This window comes from Gobio gobio (genome assembly GCF_949357685.1).
Source record: "Gobio gobio genome assembly, chromosome: 13".
NCBI lineage: Eukaryota > Metazoa > Chordata > Actinopteri > Cypriniformes > Gobionidae > Gobio > Gobio gobio.
In genome coordinates, this window is record NC_137106.1 from 47079398 (window position 1) to 47101663 (window position 22266).

The following is a 22266-nucleotide window of genomic DNA, read 5'->3' on the forward strand; positions in this document are numbered from 1 at the left end:
CTATTGTGTTTTGCATTTGTGAAATGTATTTTATGAATGTATAATTTTATTTTTCGCACGTGAATTGTTTTTTGTGCACGTGAATTTGGTATCATGCATGTGAAATTGGCTACACGTGTGCATCTTGTTTTTTCCGTGAGTTATTAACGAGACTATTCTGCTTCCATATTTGCTGGTCAGTTTGTGGTTAAATGTACGTTTTTTTTTCTACTTACTAATGTAGTAATTAAATATTTGTTGAGTTCTCACCGAAGCTCTCTCTATTTTGCAGTAGATCATTAAACGTTTACACTGCCTAAGAACTCTGTCCGAAATTAGTTTCGTGAGGTGCCTTCATGCACAAACACTGCCTTACAAGCCATTGTCTGATAAGGCAGCGAGGCAACGAGTCACTGCCTATGTTTTCGGACGCAGCCCCTTGTGTGTTTGATCGGTTCAGTTGCTACACTTGACACACCTGTGAACAATCAATGAACCAATGACAACATGACCAGGGAATCACATAACAAAGGGGAGCACATGGCAGGATAACATGAGGGCAAGGAAACATGACCATGACTAATACAAAATGAATACAAAAAGGACATGAAACATGAACATGGAACAAAACCTAAACTATACATGACAGTAGGCTAGTCCTCTACGGTGCCGGTTCCCTGTCAGAGGAGCAAAATTTCCTCTGCTGGATCCAGTTGTGGTTAAGTCTTCTGTAACATAGAGGGAACTCAAAAACTGGATCCAAATGCAGTGAATTTTATGAACAGAATAAACAAAAATGAATCAAAAACACAGAGAACCAGGAACAGAATGAGCTCAAACATTCCATCCAAGGACAAGACTCACCTGGGAACTGTCTAAGACTAATCAACAAGAAGAACTACAAAGGACTATAAAACATGGCAAAGAACAGGAAATAACAAAGTCCACACAAGACCAGGGGAACACAGGCCCGGATCATCAAAATCACATACTCTCCTGAGTAGGTACTTATTTTGAAATAAAAAAGATGTTCTATATAGCATGTGTGTGTGTGTGTGTGTGTGTGTGTGTGTGTGTGTGTGTGTGTGTGTGTGTGTGTGTGTAGTATAAATGTAATCTGGAAGTACTACATTCGCAATGCTGTCATTATCATGTGACATACCAGCATCAGTTATGTCTCTTCACTGCCATTCATAAATCGTCTCCCGTGGCCTCATGGGATAGTAAAGTGTCCATATGCACACTTCAGAATTTCGCCGGAAATAGTAGGTCATCCTGGTACTTTTTGGCTGTGTCCGAAATTACCAGCGTGCCCATCTTCCAAACTGTAATACATTATAGACAGTGTTGGTAGTAATGCGTTACAAAAATAATGCATTACAGTAACATATTACTTTTTGCTGTAACGCAGTAGTATAAGGCATTACTAATCAATTTTCAGTAATATTTTACTTGATACGCTCGTGTTACAACACACTTTTAGCCCAAAATTAAATTGTTAAAAAAACAAACGCAAAATTAAATTGCAAGTAAGTTATAACCTGTTTGTGGGCAGTCAATAGCCGTGTGTGGTGTCCAAGTTTGTAAATAAAGACTAAATGACAGCTCGCGCTGGCCAGTAGAAAAGCGGCTAAAGAGGGCTTTTCAAAGAATATCACAACGATGAGCACGTTGAGTATAAACACCTCCGCAAACGAAAATAAACAAGGCTTAATGGATGAAGATGGCAGAAGACGACTGTACGTTCGCGAGATGGATGTATGCGCATTAGTTTGTCAGAGATAAGGACAAGAAGAACGTAATAGTCAAATGCAACCTTTGTCTAAAACCGAAAGAACTATCGATGTCGCGAAATAGCACTAGCAATTAAAGGGTTAGTTCACCCAAAAATTAAAATTCTGTCATTAATTACTTACCCTCATGTCGTTGGACACCCGTAAGATCTCCGTTCATCTTCGGAACACAAATGAAGATATTTTAGTTGAAATCTGATGGCTCTGAAAGGCCTTCATTGGCACAATGCACGGTTCACTCTCAAGACCCTTAAAAGGTACTAAAGACGTCGTTACAAAGTCCATCTCACTACAGTGGTTCTACAATAACTTTATGGAGTGACGAGAATAGTTTTTGTGCGCAAAAAAACCCTAAATAACGACTTATATAGTTATGATGACGATTTCAAAACACGGCATCATGAGGCTTCGAAGCGTTATGAATCAGCGAGTCGATTCAGCAGTTTGGATCGCCAAATTTCAGCAGTTTGGCGGTTTGACAGGCGATCCGAATCATGATTCGACTCACTGATTCATAACGCTTCGAAGCTTCATGATGCCTTGTTTTGAAATCGTCATCACTATATAAGTCGTTATTTAGGGTTTTTTTGCGCACAAAAACTATTGTCGCCGATTCATAAAGTTATTTTAGAACCACTGTAGTGAGATGGACTTTGTAACGACGTCTTTAGTACCTTTTAAGGGTCTTGAGAGTGAACCGTGCCATTGTGCCAACGGAGGCCTTTCAGAGCCATCAGATTTCAACTAAAATATCTTCTTTTCTGTTCTGAAGATGAACGGAGGTCTTACGGGTGTCCAACGACATGAGGGTAAGTAATTAATGACAGAATTTTCATTTTTGGGTGAACTAACCCTTTAAAAAACATCTCTTGCACTTTGTGCATGGCGGTTTTGTGTTGTGAACCTCTCGAACTTAAAGAGAATAAAATAATGACAACAATAAGAAAAGAACAAATGTGCATCTTGTCATGGCATTAGAGTTTACATACAGTTCTAATATGAATAGACCCAAGCTATTCCCAGATATTGCCAGATAATCACTTGACCTCTACCATACTTTTAACAGACTTGGATCATTTGTGATTCTGTCATCCTTTCTGGCATTGTCTTGAGCCTTCACTTTGCCAATTATATGCTATATTTTTAGTAGCCTAGATAGCACAGTCATTATGCTACATCATATAAACTTCTACTGGATGTACAATGCTCTGTTTTTTCCTACATTTTGTCATTTTAGAATGTTAAGTTCTACTTCTGGAGTTATTTTGGTGAAAGTAACTCAAAAGTAATACAGGAGTAATGTAACGCATTACAATTCTGAGACAGTAATATTGTAAGGTAACAAATTACTTTTAAATAACAGTAACAAGTAATCTATAATGTATTACAGTTTGGAAGTAACTTGCACAATACTGACCCTTAAATAGGCCACTATTTGAGGGGACAGCCATTTGTAGTGGTGTCCGAAACCAGTGTCGTTATCGAGTGCACTTATTCCCTCCCACAATGCACAGCAATAATGAGTGTACAACCGATATACACTGAGTGACTAGAGAATACCCATAATGCACTGTGACGGTCGCGCAGAATGAATTTCCACGTCCCGCCAGAAGATGGCGCTGCAGCTGAATCATCCATCCATGTTTTCCAAACCGCTGGTCCAATGTGGCTACAGCGTAATATCATACAGGTATAAATACCTTTTCATGCTAGTTTCCATGACAGAGTTCAAGATAAATGTTTAATCTTACTACTGGAGCTCCCCGTTTGCGCACTCAGTGTCCAAATTCACTCACTTGTTTTCATTCACTCCTTCAAGTGGACTATATTAGTGGAGTAATGTAGGGAATAGTGCATGAGGGTATGGGGGCGGTTTCGAACACAGCCTTTGCCTACTTCTTTTGTCACATAATGTTTTGTTAAAATCTCCCGGAATCTAGAACGAGCAAGCAAGAGCGCGCATGCGAGATATGGGCTGCGTCCGAAACCTGGAAAATGCTGCCTTTGGAGGACACATTTCAAGGCAGGAAGGCACCAAGGCACGTCCGAATCTAATGTTAGCTTCACTTCCTGTCTCCTGTGATACCTTCATCTTATCGATTTGAAGGCAGCATATTTGTGTCCTTCGCTGCCTTTAATATCCCACAATACTGTGCTTTCCATTCTGTGACAGTTGAGCTGGGGAAAAAAGATGGCGTCAGGCATCCGAAAGTTGCGTTTGCTGGTCAGTTTGTGTGTAAATGTAAGTTTTTAACCAACATTTTCTACTTCTGATGTAATTTCTAGCGAGAATTTACTAATGTAGTAATTCAATATTTGTTTAGAGAGAGCTTCGGTGAGAACTATTTTGCTGTAGATCATTAAACGGTTACACTGCCTAAGAACTCTGTCCGAAATTAGTTTCGTGAGGTGCCTTCATGCACAAACTTCATGCCATTGTCTGATAAGGCAGCGAGGCTGAGGTCCGTAAAGGGAAATTATACTCTGGGTAAAAGTGAGACATTTGAGTATCTGTGAATTGCTGTGTTCAAGTTGAAAGAGTGTACAATAATCACGAGTCAGTTGCCTAGGTTTTCGGACGCAGCCAGAGACTGTACTTCAAACTGGCATGCACGCACGGCAAAGAGAGAGAGAGGAAGGGGGAGCGAGAGACCTTACGTGTGTGCTAGTGTGCGTGTGTGCCTCATGAAGCGCATGACAGATAGCATCCTGATTGGCCTGTTTCGGTAAGTCAACCAATCAACCAATGGGCGGGCTTTTATCTCTTCTCCCGAACCGAATTCTGTGTATCTAGAAACTGGAGCGCCATAACTACGCGAAAGTGTACACATGTCTTATAAGCATTAAACATTATGACAATCTTGCACGCTGTACAGTTTACATTTGGCGTGTATGTAAATAGGTAAATAGTTATTTTATTCATTCATTGTTCTGTTATATTCAACTGTATTTCGGTACAAGTTAGTAAAGTCATGTTCTGTGGTTAAATGTAATATCCTTGTTATCGTTTCTTACATTTTTTTGTGGGGGGTGTTCGGGATACCTCCCTGAATTTTTTTTTTGCAGGTTGGGATGTCTGCATAAATTATAAATAAAGTATGTAAAATGTCCAGAGTTTTCATGTTATTAGATTTGAAAGCTGTCCCACACCTGAATATTAGGTTATTAGGGAGTATGCGATTTCGGATGCAGCCCATATTGATCTGTATACTTCTCCGTTTTTAAAAGGTGTTTGTTGAGGTCAGCTGATCCTTGTCTTGTCCAGGGTTAATAAAGCTAACTGATACTAAAACCATAAAAAAGTGTTGCTTGAAATGAAATAAAATAAAAACTTATTTCAGATAGTTTCCAGGGCAACATTTCTCATTTTCGTTTAGTTTAATTTGATGTACTAAAATAACTAAAACGTTAATAAAAATGAATAAAACTATATATATAATATATATACAACTATATATATACAATATATATATATATACAATATATACATATATACAAAAATACAAAGACACAACAAAATTACTAAAACTTTAACAAAATTAAAATGATACAAAAAAAAAAACATTCAAAATATTAATACAAAACTACAGTATCTCAATGATATGAAAATAACACTGGTCTCATCTACTTATAGAGATTAAAGGTTTATTTAGACAGACTTGCATATAGGCTATAGTTGAGAGATCAAAGCTTTCCATGTGGGTGATAAAAAGCCAAATGAACTTTCTCATTGGTGTAGGTGGAAGAAAACATTAAAAAAAGAAGCTTGGAAACAGCAGAACCTGGAAACAACTGATACATTGTATCAATGCAGTCTGTGTTTGTGACAATACCTGCCACATGATCTCATAAATGGGCCGGCCTATACAAACATAAAGGAACGGCCAGAGGAACTCACACTGAAGCAGGTGCATCACAAGTGAACTGGTGAAATATTCCTCTCTTCTCAAATCAGTTCAGAAAAACTTTAAAGAAGAGGCCGATTTGAGGTACAGTATTTTACACACGGATATTAATTTGATGGAAGTGCATTTGTTCACAGTAGATTATACAAAGATATGCTATTAGGATGCTATTATGCTATTTAATTTCAGCTCTACAGAAGACAATAGTGCACAATTCAGCTCAAGTCAGTTCAATGTTGTTTCATTTTAATAATTTGTTTCAGTTTAATAACGTTGTCGATGTTGCAAAGTTAGTGTAATTCTCATCTGTTAGTGTCTGCGGTTAAATCGATAATATTAGTGAATATTTGTTGCCTTTTAAACCGCAATTCCTGTCTATGCCTTATGCTTAAATACTTTGGGATAAATTGTGCCGGTGCATGGGTTTCTTAACCAAACAAACACTTAGTTTTTCCTTTATTACTATGTTTTAATGAACAAAATGGAGTAAGTAAGTAATGTTTTACTTAAAAAAAAGAAGTAGATGCGTTCAGAATGTGCAGAAATATACCTGCAGTTATGTGTCTCTGGAAGTGGGCAAAAAAGGCTCATGAAACGAGACATTTTAAACCAGGACACAAACGCCTTTCATTTTTGGTAAATATGACTGTGGTATCATTATCTTATCTGATATCTATACAGAAGCAACCATGATGCAGAATATTTGCATAACTTCCCTCTCACATACAATTAGGCAAAACTTGTAATCCCTTGTGAAAACGTACACTTTAACACACTTCTAGTATACTTATCGGAAAGAATACACTGTAAAAAAATGTATGTGCTATTTACTTAAAAAATGATGGCAACTATGTTACACATGATATTTTTGAGTAGTTTTAAGGCCTAATTTCTTTGATGGAATCTACCTGAATAAATTATTTAGACTGTGACAATGAATTTAATATTTTTAGTGATATGTGCTTTTTTTTTTTTAAGTTGACTCTCAAAAGTGTGTATTTTAGAGTGAATGGAAAAGATTATATTCAAATTTGAGTTATGTTATACAATTAATAGACTGTTTGCTGCTAGCACAGCACAAGCACGAACTTGTTACTGCGCTAGCATTAACAAAGTTATTGCTCATTGAACAAAACAACATATTCATATTATTTGCCCATGCAGTTATTCACATCACAACTTAACCATAAGATCTACTCTTTTGCATAATGGTAACGATCAAAACATCAACATGACAGAAACTCTTTCAAATGTCAAACATAACTAAACATTAACAGATGGCTCCCTTCACTCAAAAACACATAAAATAACACTTAATTTCAAGATGAACTCTCCATTTCCAGCCATATGCAAAGCATGCAGGGAACTAACAATGGTGTCTCTAAATAAAACTGTATAATTGAACTAATTCTCTTAAAATAAATAGGTAGCCTTTTTTCCTTAATCGGTTCCTCTTCAAGCCTCAAAATTGCTTAAGTTTCCTTTAAAAAAGATGGGATTTTAATAAAACTCTTGGTTTTATTAGTAAAATGTTCTCAATATTTTCTATACAACACTTAACCACAATTGTATTAATAAATTATACTTTTTTCATGAAAATTACAAGACCGGTGATTCATTTTTTACAGTGTATACTTAAGTGTGAACTGCATGTTAATTGCAATTAAATGAAAATGTATTGTAGTTTATATTTATATTAAACACAGTTAGTTTAAATTTTGAGTGTTTTTTGACCACTTAAGTTCATCTTTATATGTAATTTCATAACTACAGTACATCTATTGTCTTTTAAATATGGTTAAAGTGTACTGCCGAGTGTCTGACAAGCATTTATGGTAAACTAAAATAGACTTTAATCGTGTCATTTCTATATTACGCATGTTAGTAAACAGCAATGTACCACAACGAAAGATTATTAATACGTAAGCTTGAAAATGTATTTCAAAATGCAACTTTTAAATTGACATTATTGCAAAGTGCACCTTGTCGAGTATTTATATAGCTCTTTATACAATACAGATTTTTTCAAAGCAGCTTTACACAGGAACATCAAGCATTTCAGTTGTTGTCCAACTGAAGTCAGTTCAGTGTTAATTCAGTTATGTTGTAAAGATCATCAATTATTAAATTGGTTAATTTCATCTATAAAGCAACTCCCACAGAACTGACGAATCTCGCCTGAGACCCCAATCACCTTTGAGTGCCACTGGCAAGTGAGATTTGCATCACGAACCACACCCATTTTTCCTTTATTACTATGTTGAGGTAAATAAGGAAGCTTGCTGAACTCACTCATTAAGCTTTCACTTCAGAGGCGAGCCTTTCTGTGTCTCTTATGAAGATTCTGCTCTGCATTCATCTTTTGTTTTGGTTCCTCTGCCCAGCAGAGAGCTACTTTGATTGATACTCAAGGTAATTTGAGGGTTACAGTGGGGGCTTTCCCATCTGGTCAATCTTAATGAGTGAGTGCTGCACACTTCCTTATATACCAGTGGCACAGGGAGTGGTTCGCGAGGCAAATCTCACTTGCCAGTGTCCATTGGCTTGTCTTGTTACCACACAAAGGTGATTGGGCTCTCAGGCAAGATTCCAAATTGTCGTTGACGTTACATTAGTAACCCAGACTTTCTGCAAAAAAGGATGTTCTCACACAACAGCTTCAGTCAGATCAATAATATTGTATACAGTAAAGATTTAAAGTACACTGCAAGTGCCCATTCAATACAGTTAAGGCATGAGCGTCTGTCTGATATGCAAATAAGTACTTGTGAGTGCAAAAATCGCTTTTTTTAATTTCTCTCCATCTGTCTCTTTCCTCTTAAGGTCAATCTTACAGTTATGAACAGCTATGAGTACAATGAAACTGAAGAATATGATTATGATGACGAAGCAGAGCCTTGTAACCTCACAGAGTACCACAAGCATGAAGTGACCATCCAAACGTCCATCTACGCTCTGATTTGTTCACTCGGCCTGGTGGGCAACGTGTTGGTCCTCTTAACCTACGCCTTCTACAGGAAAGCAAAATCCATGACTGATATCTTCCTGGTAAACGTGGCATTAGCGGATCTCCTCTTTGTCATCGCCCTTCCGCTGATCATATACAATGAAAAGTACAGTTGGAGCATGGGCGGATGGGCTTGTAAGTTGTTGAGTGCCGCCTACAGCATCAACGTGTACAGCAGCACGCTCCTGCTAGCCTGCATCAGCGGCGACCGCTACATCTCCATTGTCCAAGCCGCACGATCGGTCCGGATTCGATCGCAAGCTCGGACATACAGTCGCTTCATCTGCTCTGCCATATGGCTGCTTGCATTTATGTTGTCTTTGCCTACGTTCATGTATTACCAGGAGGAAAATAATGAATGCATCAACATCTTTAAGAAACCCGAAACCGCCATTTTAATGAAGATCCTGATTCCCAGCATGCAAATGTTTATCGGGTTCTTGGTGCCGTTGATAGTTATGATATTCTGCTACTCCTGCACCATGGCGACGCTGCTCAAGGCAAAAAACTTCCAGAAGCACAAGGCAGTCCGAGTGGTTCTGGCCGTGGTCTTTGTTTTTGTCCTTTGCCATCTGCCTTACAATGTGGTGCTCCTCATCTACACCAGTAAACTGTTCAATGAGAGAACCTGCGAGGAAGAACAGCTGACTCTGAAGACGCTGTCCATCAGCAGGAGCATAGCCTACCTTCACTGCTGCTTGAATCCCTTTCTGTACGCTTTCATTGGGGTTAAATTCAGGAGCCACTTCTTTCAGATCCTACAGGACTTGCGGTGCCTAGGGAAAAAGTACATTTACTCGGGACGCTCCTCTCAGCAGACCTCTGAGTTGTACACATCTGCAATTAAAACCGTTGTTGGACACAATCATGACAACCACTCGTCTTTTACAATGTGACATAACATTTTCGAGTGATTGCTTTGTGGTTGTTCTCAAGAAAGCACTGAATGATTTTGTGTGGTTTACCTAGTACTGTTATGAAAAATATGTTAAATATTTTGGTAACACTCTACAATAAGGTCCCATTAGTTACATTAGTTAAAGGAACACGCCGACATTTTGGGACTTTAGCTTATTTACTGTATCCCCCAGAGTTAGGCAAGTCCATCCCATTCTCATCTCCGTGCGTGCCATAACTCTGTTTGATGCACCCACTGCTAGCCTAGCATAGCACAAAGACTGGAGGTAAATGGCTCCAGCTAGCCTACTGATCAATAAGTGACAAAATAACGCCAACATTTTCCATGTTGTGATGTATATAGTTACATCGGGTACTAAGAAACGAAAATTAAAATGAAAAGTAGCGGCTGCACCCATGATACGGCAGCAAAGTTCCTTGATTATTACGCAGGAATGAGAGTATAGTCCCTAGCCATATCGGTCTAGAACATCACAACTTTTCATTTTCCGCCTGTCTTAGTACACAATGTAACTATACACATCACAACATGTAAATAGGAAAATGTTGGTGTTATTTTGTCACTTATTGAGCAGTAGGCTAGCTGGAGCCGTTTACCTCAAGTCTTTGTGCTAAGCTAGACTAGCGATGGGTGCGTCAGACAGAGTTATGGCACACACAGAGATGAGAATGGTATGTATGGACTTGTATAACTCTGGGGGATACGGTAAATAAGCTAAAGTCCCAAAAAGTCGGTGTGTTCCTTTAATACATTAACTAACATGGGGAACAGGGCTGTAAAATAAAGTGCTACCATGTACATGCACTTACCTAAGAAAGTAGTGGGCAATACAAGGTAACTACATGGGTTAAAGTTAGGTTAGCGTTAGGCTCATGGTTAGTACATCATTATTACCCAGTTATTATAACTACTATAATAAGTACATAGTATTGTAAGAACATGCAAGTGCACGTACTGTAAAATAAAGTGCAACCAATAAGGGTGCTTTCACACTTGGTTCGATTGCCTGGACCGAACCAGAGTTCGATTGCACATGAACCGAACCCCAGACCACTTTTTCAAGTGAACTCGGGTACGGTTTTGGGTGCGCACCCGAGTTCGGGAAGACAGCATTCACATCATCCAAACGAACCGAACTCTGATGTCAATCGAACCCGGGTGCGCACCAAAAGTGCTAGTGTGAAAGCACCCTAACATTACCTAACAATGAGCAACACATTTGCTGTTAAATCCAAGATGATGTATAATAATCTATGTTAATATTAGTTAACACAAATACAACAGTTCATTGCTTATGTCAGCTCAGGTCCATTAAATAATATTAGCATACAGTTGTTGATTTTAAAATAATGCATTAGTAAATGTTGCAAGTAACATTAACTAAGATTAAGAAGCATTGTGTCAATGTTAACTAACTTTATTGTAAAGTGTTAACCAACTTTCTTTTGAAATTAGTGATATGAAAAATATGCTAAATATTTTGTATGCAAGCAAAATCTTTTGATGTTTTCCTCTTTGACTTATTCAAATGTTTTTACAGTAACTTTACTGTGGGCTGACTACTACAGCCCATGTCTGATTTGCAAGGCAAATGCTTACTAGCCTTGTCAACAATGTGGTAGACATGTGTGAAGATAAAAAGGCCATATAAATATGATCATCAGGCTTTTGAGGAAGATTTATTCGTTCATCTCTCAATCATCACTGTATTGCATTGCATTATGTTTTAAAACTACAGAGTACAGATATTTGATATTATTGGCAGACTGATATTTATATGCATATTATGCAAGTATATGTTATACTGTTATAAAGATCTCATTGTTTTACATTATCAGAAATGCTTCTTATAAATATCAGCATCTGCACCATTGCAGATTTTTGCTCAGTTTGGGCCTCTGAATAAAATGTACGTTTTTTTCCTCCTTGAGTTTGAGCTCTATATTCTCACTATACTGTATGAGCCATGACAGCCTTATGTATAAAATGTGCATTTTTTAAATACATTTTGTATAAAGGTTTTAATAAAATGTTAAAAAAGACGACTATTATTTCTGACTATTATTGCCTTGAGATGTTGAGTGAACAATAAAGTTCCACTGTATATAATCATGAAACTGACTGTGCTCAATGAGATCTGCAGGGCAAGTTTGTGAAACTGATTAAACAATGTTGCATTTTGGATCACTGTAGATCTTGAGAGCTAGTTTCCTCTCGCGTGTTTTAGACTGGGACTTTTGGCCCTGTGGTCAGACAGCAGGCCCTCTATCTAAGCCTATCTTCACCAAGTTTGGATAGGAGCCAATGACACACTTCTTCTTCCTCTGAATATAAATGCACATGCATAGGTTTACTGAAAGTAGTGGGATGATTATCTAAATCTAACAAAATGGGTCAGAGAGCAATACACTTGTATACAGAAAACCACATTAATGAAACAACATGGCTTGACCTCGAGGAACATATCCATCAAAGCAAGAAATATCATAGGGTGAAACCCTACTGGTCACCATCACTACAAAACAAATACTCTTATCAGTTTATTTATCTATTTAAATGATGCTTAGCTCATTTCCTGATATTACAGCAGTAAACAGCACACTGAATTTACATACACCGCATCGAAAAGCCCCTAAATTTACATTACATGTTTACCGACCAGTTTTATAAACATTACGTTTCTAGGTTGAAGTCTCTTCTGCTCACAGAGGCTGCATTCATTTGACCAAAAATACTGTAAAAACAGTAATATTGTGAATATATAGTAAAGTGTAATTTATTCCTGTGATCAAAGCTAAATTTTCAGCATCATTACTCCAGTCTTCAGTGTTACATGATCCTTCAGAAATCACTCATATGATGATACAGTATATACATGCAAATATTTATTTTTGTGTATTTATACATAAATACACATAATAATTATACACAGTACACATATATAATAATTAGGGCTGTCAAAAGATGAATCGCATCCAAAATAAAAGTTTGTGTTTACATAATATATGTGTGTGTTATTATTTCTATATAAATACACACACAAGCATGTATATATTTAAGAAGATTTTTTTTTATATATAAAACATTTATATTTATATATTATAGATTATATAAATGTATATACAGTATATACATGCAAATATTTCTTAAATATATACATGAATGTGTGTGTATTTATATATAAATAATAATTAACAGAGTACACACACATATTATGTAAACACAAACTTTTATTTTGGATGCGATTAATCGCGATTAATCTTTTGACAGCCCTAATAATAATACATAATCATGTAAACACAAACTTTGATTAATCAAATTGACAGCACAAACTGAGATATTTTTTTTTCAGGATTATTTGATGAATTAAAAAAAAATATATATTTTTTATCAATTAAATGTCTTTATAACTTTTGATCAATATTAACATCATTGCTGAATTTAAGTATTAATTTTTATTTTTAAAAAGAGTCTAAAGTTAGACTTTATTTTAAGGTGCCCTGGTTGTGTAATTATACAAATAAAGTACTATTACTAAAAGTAATATTAATTAACAACATGTACTTACTATAGTAATAACAGTAAATGACGCAGAAATAAAAGCAAATAACCCCAATTATATAGTAAGTACATGTATAACAGGGACACATGTAAAATAAAGTGTTACCAAAATCTTATACTCACCCCAGCCAGTCCTGTAAACGTTAGTGTTAATTGGTCACCCATTTACTAGTTTCAATGATCCTGTGGGGGTTTTTTTTGTAGTTGTAAAATTATAAATAAAAGTTTCCTTCTAATTAAAGGAGGATGAATTGAAGTCCTCAGCTCAGCAAGATTTTCTGCGATAAAGACTTTATTATTTCAGAAGGGAAAAGAAGAATACACATTTTTTTTGTGAACATCTGTCCAGGAAAACTTTGTGACATGTTAGTGTTACACCAGCAAACATTAGGAATCGATTTGTCTAAGTAAATGAGAGCTCTCCTATTCTGATTATGAATAAACTCAAATTATGAGTACAGCATTACTTTGCGCTTGTGGTACATGGAACTCATATGAAATACAGAATCAGTGACATACGTGGGGAGAATAGGGCATATGTAGAAAAACAGCATATCTGTCCAGGACACAAGCAGGTATCGGGTTTTAGGTTTGGCAGCCGTGAGAGCGTGTAGCATGGCATTGACAACCATTGTGCAATCCTTAAATCCTGAAGAGCACAGCGAGTGAAAATATTCACATGCCATCCCAACATATTTCTGGTTGAACGTTAGTTTCTGTGCATCGTCAAATTCATCCCATATGTCTTGCGGCGTTTTCTTGTGCAGAATGTTTGTGGCCGCACCAAAATTTCCTGGTTGAATAATGCTGACCTATAAAAATAAAAATAATGAACCATGTTCAATGTCCTATTTGTAACAGAAAGTCTATTCCTGTGCTGGAGTCGACCCCGACTATTCAGAGTCGACTCTCCATCACGAGTATGACAGCCGGGACAAAAATTATGTCAGCACAAACTGGAATGTTTCATCGTGTTATCACAAATAAAACAATTGATTCCAAGCACAACTAGAAAATATACTTTTTTTTTTTTTTTTTTTTTTTTACAAATTTTGAATAATATTTGAATAAAGGGTGAATATGTTGATTTTCCAAGGCCGGACATCACTTTTGGCCACTACTGTATCTTCAGTTGATCTTTTATGGTTTGCCTGACAAACACTTGATGTCTGATGAAGTTGGCCAAAACTACATTGTTTTAAAGAAATATAATTAAGGGGATAGCTCACCCAAAACTGAAAATGACCCCATGATTACCTCACCCTCAAGTCATCCTAGGTGTAGATGACATTCTTCTTTCAGACGAATACAATCAGAGTTATATTAATAAATGTCCTGGCTCTTCCTAGCTTTATAGTAGCAGTGAATGGCAGCCCAAAATTTGAAGCCCAAAAAAAAGTGCATCCATCAATTATAAAAGTGCTCCACAAGTAGCCTGGTTCCGCCCTCCTACGTACTTCCGCTCAATTTTCATTTTCCTTCAGTACTCCATCTGGGACTGCGGTATATTCTTAGGTTTTCTCAGATCAAATTTTAACCGGTCCAATCAGCTACTCCACACGGCCCCGGGGGGTTAAAAAAGGCCTTCTGAAGCGAAGTGATGCGTTTGTGTAAGAAAAATCTATCTAGCTCTCGCCAGACCGTCTTTCGTAATCAACTTAAACAACGACATAGGACGTGAGTGTTTTGAACTGTGACAGGCATTACACTTTCTTCGTAAACTAAATACAGAAGGCGGTCCGCCGGAAGCCAGATATTTTCATTCCATAACGTGTCAAATATGGATATTTTTCTTACACAAACACATCGCTTCGCATCAGAAGGCCTTTATTAACCCCCCGGAGCCGTGTGGAGTATGTTTATGATGGATTGTTCCCATGGGCGTCAGAACCATTGTAACCTTTTTAAGATCAATGATATTGGACCCACTCATTTTTACCGTCTCTAATTCAGCGCATGTCTGTTGACCTACCCCTAACTGAATAACACTTTATTATTAAACACACGTTAGACTTTTCTTTGAATTTTATTTGAAATAAATACCTTTCCGACCTGATATGTGATGTTTATAAAAGCTACTTAAACGCTTTAATTGAACTAAATGCCTAATCCTGGTTTAGTCTAAGCCCTGTCGGTTAAACCGGGCCTTAAAGGGCACCTATTATGCCCCTTTTTACAAGATGTAATATAAGTCTTAGGTGTCCCCAGAGTGTGTCTGTAAAGTTTCAGATCAAAATTTCTGACGGACCATTTAATATAACATTTTGAAAAAGCTAATTTTTCTCAAACCCAAAAATTGGCAGTTTTCTGTGTTTCTCCTTTAAATGCAAATGAGCTGCTGCTTCTGGTCCCAGAGGGCGGAGCCTTCACAGTTCGGGAACACACGATTGAAAACTGAAACATGATACATCTGTTTCTTTTGATGGTCATCTCTATCGCAGACACGCTCATGTGACATTGCAGTTCTTCATCATCATGAAATATCATCTGCACATGTTTTAAACCTTGTTCGGGGCCTGTGAAATGTGACGTCACATTTCCAAGAATCTGCAAACGGCTTGTTCTGAGACACTGCTTATGATATATGGGGATTTAAAAAAAGGAGTGGGTGGATTTTTACCATTATAGGGTGGTTGTGTACACACACTGCCAACATACATTTGTGTTCAAACACCATGTAAAAGTGAATTTTGCATAATAGGTGCCCCTTTAAAGTATTGGCATCAATCCGATAAGTCTTGGAAGTGGCTTTTATTATGACAGTGCTAAGAACGGCAGCACCTGAGCACAGATGCCACGAAACGGAAGTTATCGTCTTTTCTTCCTTATCATGACCAAGCGTGCCTAAATGCCTTTCCGATCTGATATGTAATGGGAAAATTGAGTAGTGCAAGTTCGGCGGAATTCGAACCTCAAGTCAAAACTTTCTGCCTTGTGCCTTACCCCTACACTAATGCCACTGTAAATAATTTGGTGTCTTCTGTAATTTTGTCTGGCCCAACCAGGCGTTTAGTAAACAAGACTGGCTATTTGCACTCAATGTAAATGGCATCTACTCCAGTAACATTTTTCAAGGGAAGGACCAACCCAAATTTTTTTTGCTTCCGAAGCCCATGATTGTTCCCCTTTCTGAGCTTCAGATTTTTGGCTGCCAATCACTGCCATTATAAAGCTAGGAAGAGCCAGGACATTTTTTTAATATAACTCCAATTGTGACATATACTCCTAGGATGATTTGAGGGTGAGTAAATCATGGGCTAATTTTCATTTTTGGGTGAACTAACCCTTTAAATGTTTGTTTGAAGAGTGCATGTTGCGCTTGAAATTTTTTGTTGTTGTTGTTGAACCTTCTCAACACCTGATTTTCAATTTTTGTACAATAATACATAAAAAAAAAAATAATAATACAAACACTTAGGTCAGTAAACGGGTGTTTCTAAGAAAGGATCAGTTCTTACCTTAACTCCAAAACTGGCCATCTCTACTCTCAAGCAGTCTGCGAATGCTTCCAGCCCCCGCTTGGATACACTGTATGCTCCCATGTTCAGACAATTGAAGAAAGACAAGATACTAGACACATATAACATACGACCTAAGAACAAATAATGAAATTAAAGGAATTAGAAAGTTATCTATAAACGTAACACTGTCAGAAAAAGCTGTCAGTGGGGCAGTACCATTTCAAGCCTCTTTGACTTTGAATTATTGACTTATTTACCACCAAAGGGTGCATATTAGTAGCTTAACCTTTAGGTACATATGACCTAAAGTGTTATAATTAGATTACCTAAATGGTAAAAATTAGTGGTCGGCTGATATTTTGCACTTTTACCCACGGTTTCACTGACAAGGCTTAAGCTAATCTCTTTTTTTTTTTTTTTACTTAAAGCAACTTGGACTGACATCTTTTCTTCCTTATCGTGACCCAGCGTGCCGAACAAGTCCGGAAAAGTGAAGCCAAAGCGTCTTGATCGCCCCCAGGAGGCTGGTCCCAGTATAGCTCATAAACATCGCCCTCTCCATGTAATGTAATGGGACGTGATACGAACTAAACAATCAATTTACATGTAAAAAAATTGTCAAATATGTTTGTCATTTTAGGCAGTTATCATCACATTCATGTAAGTTCAAGTGTTTGTTTTTTTAAATAAGTTTGGTTTTAGTTAGTTATTTGATGCTATAAAAACGGGGGGTGTGAGGTCATGATTGACAGCTTCTCTGAGCAAAGTAGTCACAGAGGCACGACTGACATTTTTTGTGATTTTCGGAAGATGATTGGATCTTCAGCTTTAATTTCTACATTTCCATAACTGTTTATTTCACACCAACACTGTGGGGCAAGGCTTTCTCTGCTGGCCTAATCACTATCAGAATCTCGGACTTCAAATTTTTATATATTTTTTCCATAAATGTGTGTTAAATTATTCCCAGTAGTTTATTTTCTAAATTTCATAGCTTTTCTCTTGGTTGCGCTGCTTCCAGTAGTGTTTATTTGTGTTAGCGCTTTTATCCAATCATATTTCAGGCATCATGTGTTGCCAGGGTCAAAGAAATCTGCCATATTGCGGGCGCCTCTTGGTTAAAATGAATGGCAATGAAACTGTGCGCTTTAACCAATCAGATAAATAATCACTCCGATTTAAACAGCCAATCAGATTTCGAGATGGCGTTCCCGGGGCCATCTAGCAGGCGTAAAATAACATTGGCATTTTCATGTCCTTTGATTGGATGGTCAGAGAGCGTACTATAACTAGTGGCCTAGTCAAAATAACTAGCAAACTGCACAGGATAAAACATCTGTAGTTTTAATAGCTTTTTTTTAAAACCCCAATGGCTGACAGAGGAGAATAAATTAATGTATTAATTAACATACTTACAAAGCCATTTTCAAAATTCCCGCATACAGCCTTCTCCAGCTTAACGCACAGTCATGGAAAGCAATTTGATCGGTCCCGGCTAAAAATGAACTAACTGCCATAACTGATTCTGAAGTCTCGCGGATCTCCTTGATTTATTTGAGAGCAGGGGTCAGCTGCACACATTGGCATGTTTTGTGTACAAATAATCATAGCCTATTTTGGTGAGTAAGCTATAATGCATTTTATTTACATTTTTTATAGCCTAGAGTCAAGCCTGGGCTGGCTAATCCGTGCCCCGTATTTTTCCCATGATGGATATGATTTATTTTTTTCTTGTAATTTTATGATCAAAATTATTCATTATTATTTTCGTTTTTAATATATTATTTTCAACATTTTCATACTGTTAAAATATAGTTTTGTAGGTTTGAATCCATTTTAATGAAAAACTTTGTATTACCTTTGAACCTCACCTGAAATAAATTTGCAATAATGTTGGTAAGATTTTTAAAAAAACATTTATGCTGTTGCGTTTTCTTTCCTGTAGAATTTGCACAAAAAACTGTGCTTTGGGAGTATGGGTGGGGTTTTGATATCGCGGCTCTAGTTTTCATCAGTGGAAGAGAGTGAAGGTCATCTTTATTTACGGTCTATGATCGTGACATACACTATATTGCCAAAAGTATTGGGACACCCCTCCAAATCATTGAATTAAGGTGTTCCAATCACTTCATGGCCACAGGTGAATAAAATCAAGCACCAGGCAAGCAGACACTTCTACAAACATTTGTGAAAGAATGGGTCGTTCTCAGGAGCTCAGTGAACTCAAGCGTGGTACCATGATCGGTTGCCTCCTGTGCAATAAGTCTATTCATGAAATTTCCTCACTACTAAATATTCCACGCTCAACTGTTAGTGGTATTATTACAAAGTGGAAGCAATTGGGAACAACAGCAACTCAGCCAGGAAAGGTAGGCCACGTAAAATCACAGAGCGGGGTCAGCGCATGCTGAGGGTCACAGTGCACAGAAGTCGCCAACTTTCAATAGCTCCAGACCTCCAAACTTTGTGTGGCCTTCAGATCAGTATTGGGTAAGTTACTCTAAAAAAGTAATTAATTACTAGTTACTAATTACATCTTCAATAGTGTAATTAGATTACTATACAAATTACTCTCTCCAAAAAGTAATTAATTACTTATTACTTTCTAAATCCTATATCAACCTTGACTGATTCAAGGATAGATGGCTCTTTTAATTCATTCAAATAAATAATATAAAACTACATAAATTATTCTTATTAACTGACCAAAGTATTACAAATGCTACAGGATGCAAAGGATACATAAAAACATGCATTTTAAAGTTAGACTTTAAATTTTGATGTTAATTACACTAGTGTATTATATGTAATAGTTACAGTCTAAACACAGTATTTAGTTCAATTACATCAGAAGTAACTAATTAAATTATAGAAAATATAAGAGTAATCCCTTACTTTACTTTTTCAAGGGAAAAGTAATTGTAGCGTCTGGAGTGTCTCTCTCAATGGGATCAAAGTGGAGAAGCCGCTTGGAGAAACAGAGATGCGTTCCTCCAAACAGCTCTGCATATAAATTAAATCCCTGCTCCAATGGCTCCAAAAAGTCTGAGTTAAACTGCACCTCCGACTGTTTAATGACCAGCTAGAGTGTGACCAGAAGACACTATGATGGCCCTTTTTGAGCTTCAATCAGATTCTAATCAGCCAGGACCCCTACCCCACCCTTCATTCGGAGAACGGCCGGGGGATGACACACACACACACAAGAATTCCTCTCTTTGAGCCTTTAATTAAACTATCCCAGAAATTACATATATGATGATTTCTTAAGTATATGCATGCTCCCCATATTTCTTATGTTTGCGTGATGTAAGAGCTATCTTAAACGCTCAAAAGTCTTTAAACCAAGGCATGTTTGATGTCTAAATGTTCCTTTTTCTTTGTCTTAGTCAATGGTACAAAGTATATGATTATGAGATGTACCGCTAGTATGTTTAGTCCTGTTTGAGTGAAACTTTACTAGTTCTGGCTTCCAGCAAGAACATTCCATGGAGTAATAAAGTCTGAACAAAGAAACACTCTCCCGCCTGAAATTCACACCAACGATTGGTCGTCTCAAGGAAGAGGGGCGTAGGTTAATGGACTTCAAAAGACAGTAACACTAGCATATCTGTGCTCAGTCGACTTGCAAGGACCCCGACGAGACAAATTTCCTTTTCCTCCCATCTCATCAGCGCGGCTCGCGGGCTTCGACCTGCAAGCCGGCGCGGTCCAGCCAAGCTGTTGTTTCCTTTGAAGATCGACGCGCTCCGCGACACAGCCAGCGGCGCGCTCCACCAGACCGAGGAACTTAGCTTGGACGAGATGAACTTTCCCTTCTAAGACGCTACCTTCCCAAACACCTTTAAAACTCCCGCGGACCAACGAAGCTCCGGAAGAACCAAACGGAGAGAGCGCTTCAGCGCACGAACACTCTGAGAAACGCCAACGCACGCATCTTGCTTTACACAACACCAAGAAACCATGCAAGTATCAATTCTATCGAAATTTAGATGCGTTTTAAGATTGTACCCCTGTTTAAGGTGATATGGTTCTTGCTGGCTCTAGTGGTTATGTCTGGGAAGGTGTCGGATCGGACACGATCATACCCTTCTTCCTTTCCCTTCTCCTCATCCTCCTCTTTACTTTCCACTATTCTGTAAATACATGTATTCTTTATTTAGTCATATGTAATCGTAGTATTAATCTTTATTAAAACCATGATATTCACGTTTTGATTGTCATTGTTTTGCTCACAGAACACGAGTCCCTTTAATGTCAGATCTAAGCTACGAGCTCTCATAAGCATCGTTGAATGCTTTAATTAATACCATAACTCGGAAAGTTTGTCCTTTGTGGCCAGAGGGATAAACTTCCCGAAAATTGGGTAGGAAGAATAGACCTGGTGAGTGGATAAAGAATTACCGCTCGTTCTTTAAACGGAACGGAGAGGAATTTTGAATCAACTCCCTAGGTTATTCTGTGATTATTTAATATAGATATATCTGTGGTTAATTGCAATAAATTGTTGTTAACCATATATATATTATATATTGCATAAATACCAAGGTTAGGTATTCCCCTTTTGGGTGATTTTGGAGATTTGTGATTAGATTATAACCCATTGTGATTAATCATAAATCCCTAAATATTAATACCCACAATTCCCTATTGAGTTAATTTTTAATTTAAATATATATGTAACCCTAAAACGCTACATAATTAAATTACAGTAACTAATTACTTTGTAACTAGTTACACCCAACATTGCTTCAGAGGTGCTACAGAACAGTGTGTAGAGAGCTTCATAGAATGGGTTTCCATGGCCGAGCAGCTCATCCAAGCCTTACATCACCAAGTGCAATGCAAAGCGTGGGATGCAGTGGGGAAAAGCACGCCGCCACTGGACTCTAGAGGAGCGGAGACGTGTTCTCTGGAGTGACAAATCACGCTTCTCTGTCTGGCAATCTGATGGACGACTCTGGGTTTGGCGGTTGCCAGGAGAACGGTACTTGCCAGACGTCATTGTGCCAAGTGTAAAGTTTGGTGGAGGGGGAATTATGGTGTGGGGTTGTTTTTCCAGGAGTTGGGCTTCGCTCTTTAGTTCCAGTGAAAGGAACTCTTTAAAGGGGTACTTCACCGCTGGAAAGATGAATATTTATTTAAATTGGGTCATTTATGTAGTAGAAATGTGAACTTATTTTAGAAGCCTTCCAGATTGAGAAAAGCCAGAAAATGTATTTTTGGCTCATATTGATGAAAGACATCAACTACCAGAATGCACTTGCTTCGCTGCCCTACGAGGCCACTCTCAAGCCACGCCTATCGGTTATATCACTTGCCCACCGCGGCTCCACCCCACCGTCGTGTTCATTTTTATAGTAATAAAATAATTTAGTTCAGTTAGAGAACAGACACTACAATTAAAAGCTGAATGTGTCTGATCCCACCCCCTACTGGCGGGTTGAAAACATGCAAACTAACTCCTACTACTGGCTGTAGTCTCTAGCAAAAAAAAGCCTTTGATGATGCTAAATTACGATTTTTGCATCATCTGAGGTTTTTTACAGACAAAAAAAACCCTGAAATCTCTCGTCTCAGGACATGAGGGAGGGAAGCACGTTTATTCCAATATACTACCGGGTTTCTACTGATACAAAGC

General features: G+C 37.6%; 2 protein-coding genes across 6 annotated transcripts in view; one reads left to right on the forward strand and one right to left on the reverse strand.

The window, feature by feature from the left end:
• The first annotated feature begins 5668 nt into the window (after window positions 1–5668).
• ccr6b (chemokine (C-C motif) receptor 6b) lies at window positions 5669–11653 on the forward strand. Of its 5 annotated transcripts, XM_079832514.1 has the most exons (5): window positions 5669–5761; window positions 8501–9702; window positions 10334–10569; window positions 10782–10899; window positions 10962–11636. In XM_079832514.1, the coding sequence occupies exon 2, from the start codon at window positions 8516–8518 to the stop codon at window positions 9578–9580; it is 1065 nt and encodes a 354-aa protein (XP_079688640.1). In that variant the 5' UTR covers window positions 5669–5761; window positions 8501–8515; the 3' UTR covers window positions 9581–9702; window positions 10334–10569; window positions 10782–10899; window positions 10962–11636. The 5 variants fall into 5 exon arrangements, with proteins under 5 accessions (XP_079688640.1, XP_079688642.1, XP_079688639.1 ...); XM_079832516.1 differs by having other exon boundaries at window positions 8501–9412; window positions 10264–10899; window positions 10962–11653; XM_079832513.1 differs by having other exon boundaries at window positions 10334–10899; window positions 10962–11637.
• A 1789-nt stretch (window positions 11654–13442) lies between these two features.
• LOC307136054 (D-beta-hydroxybutyrate dehydrogenase, mitochondrial) overlaps window positions 13443–22266 on the reverse strand; it is a 39523-nt gene continuing 30699 nt past the window's right edge. The window contains exons 4-5 of the mRNA XM_079832798.1: window positions 16623–16756; window positions 13443–13976 (exon numbers count right to left, since the gene is read on the reverse strand). Of these exons, the coding sequence (XP_079688924.1) occupies window positions 13614–13976; window positions 16623–16756 (497 nt within the window). The 3' untranslated portion in view covers window positions 13443–13613. The remainder of the gene's footprint in view (window positions 13977–16622; window positions 16757–22266) is intronic.

What these genes read in the sequence shown, in the direction of transcription:
- ccr6b (XM_079832513.1), top strand. Translation starts at nt 8,516, where the DNA reads ATGAACAGCTATGAGTACAATGAAACTGAAGAATATGATTATGATGAC.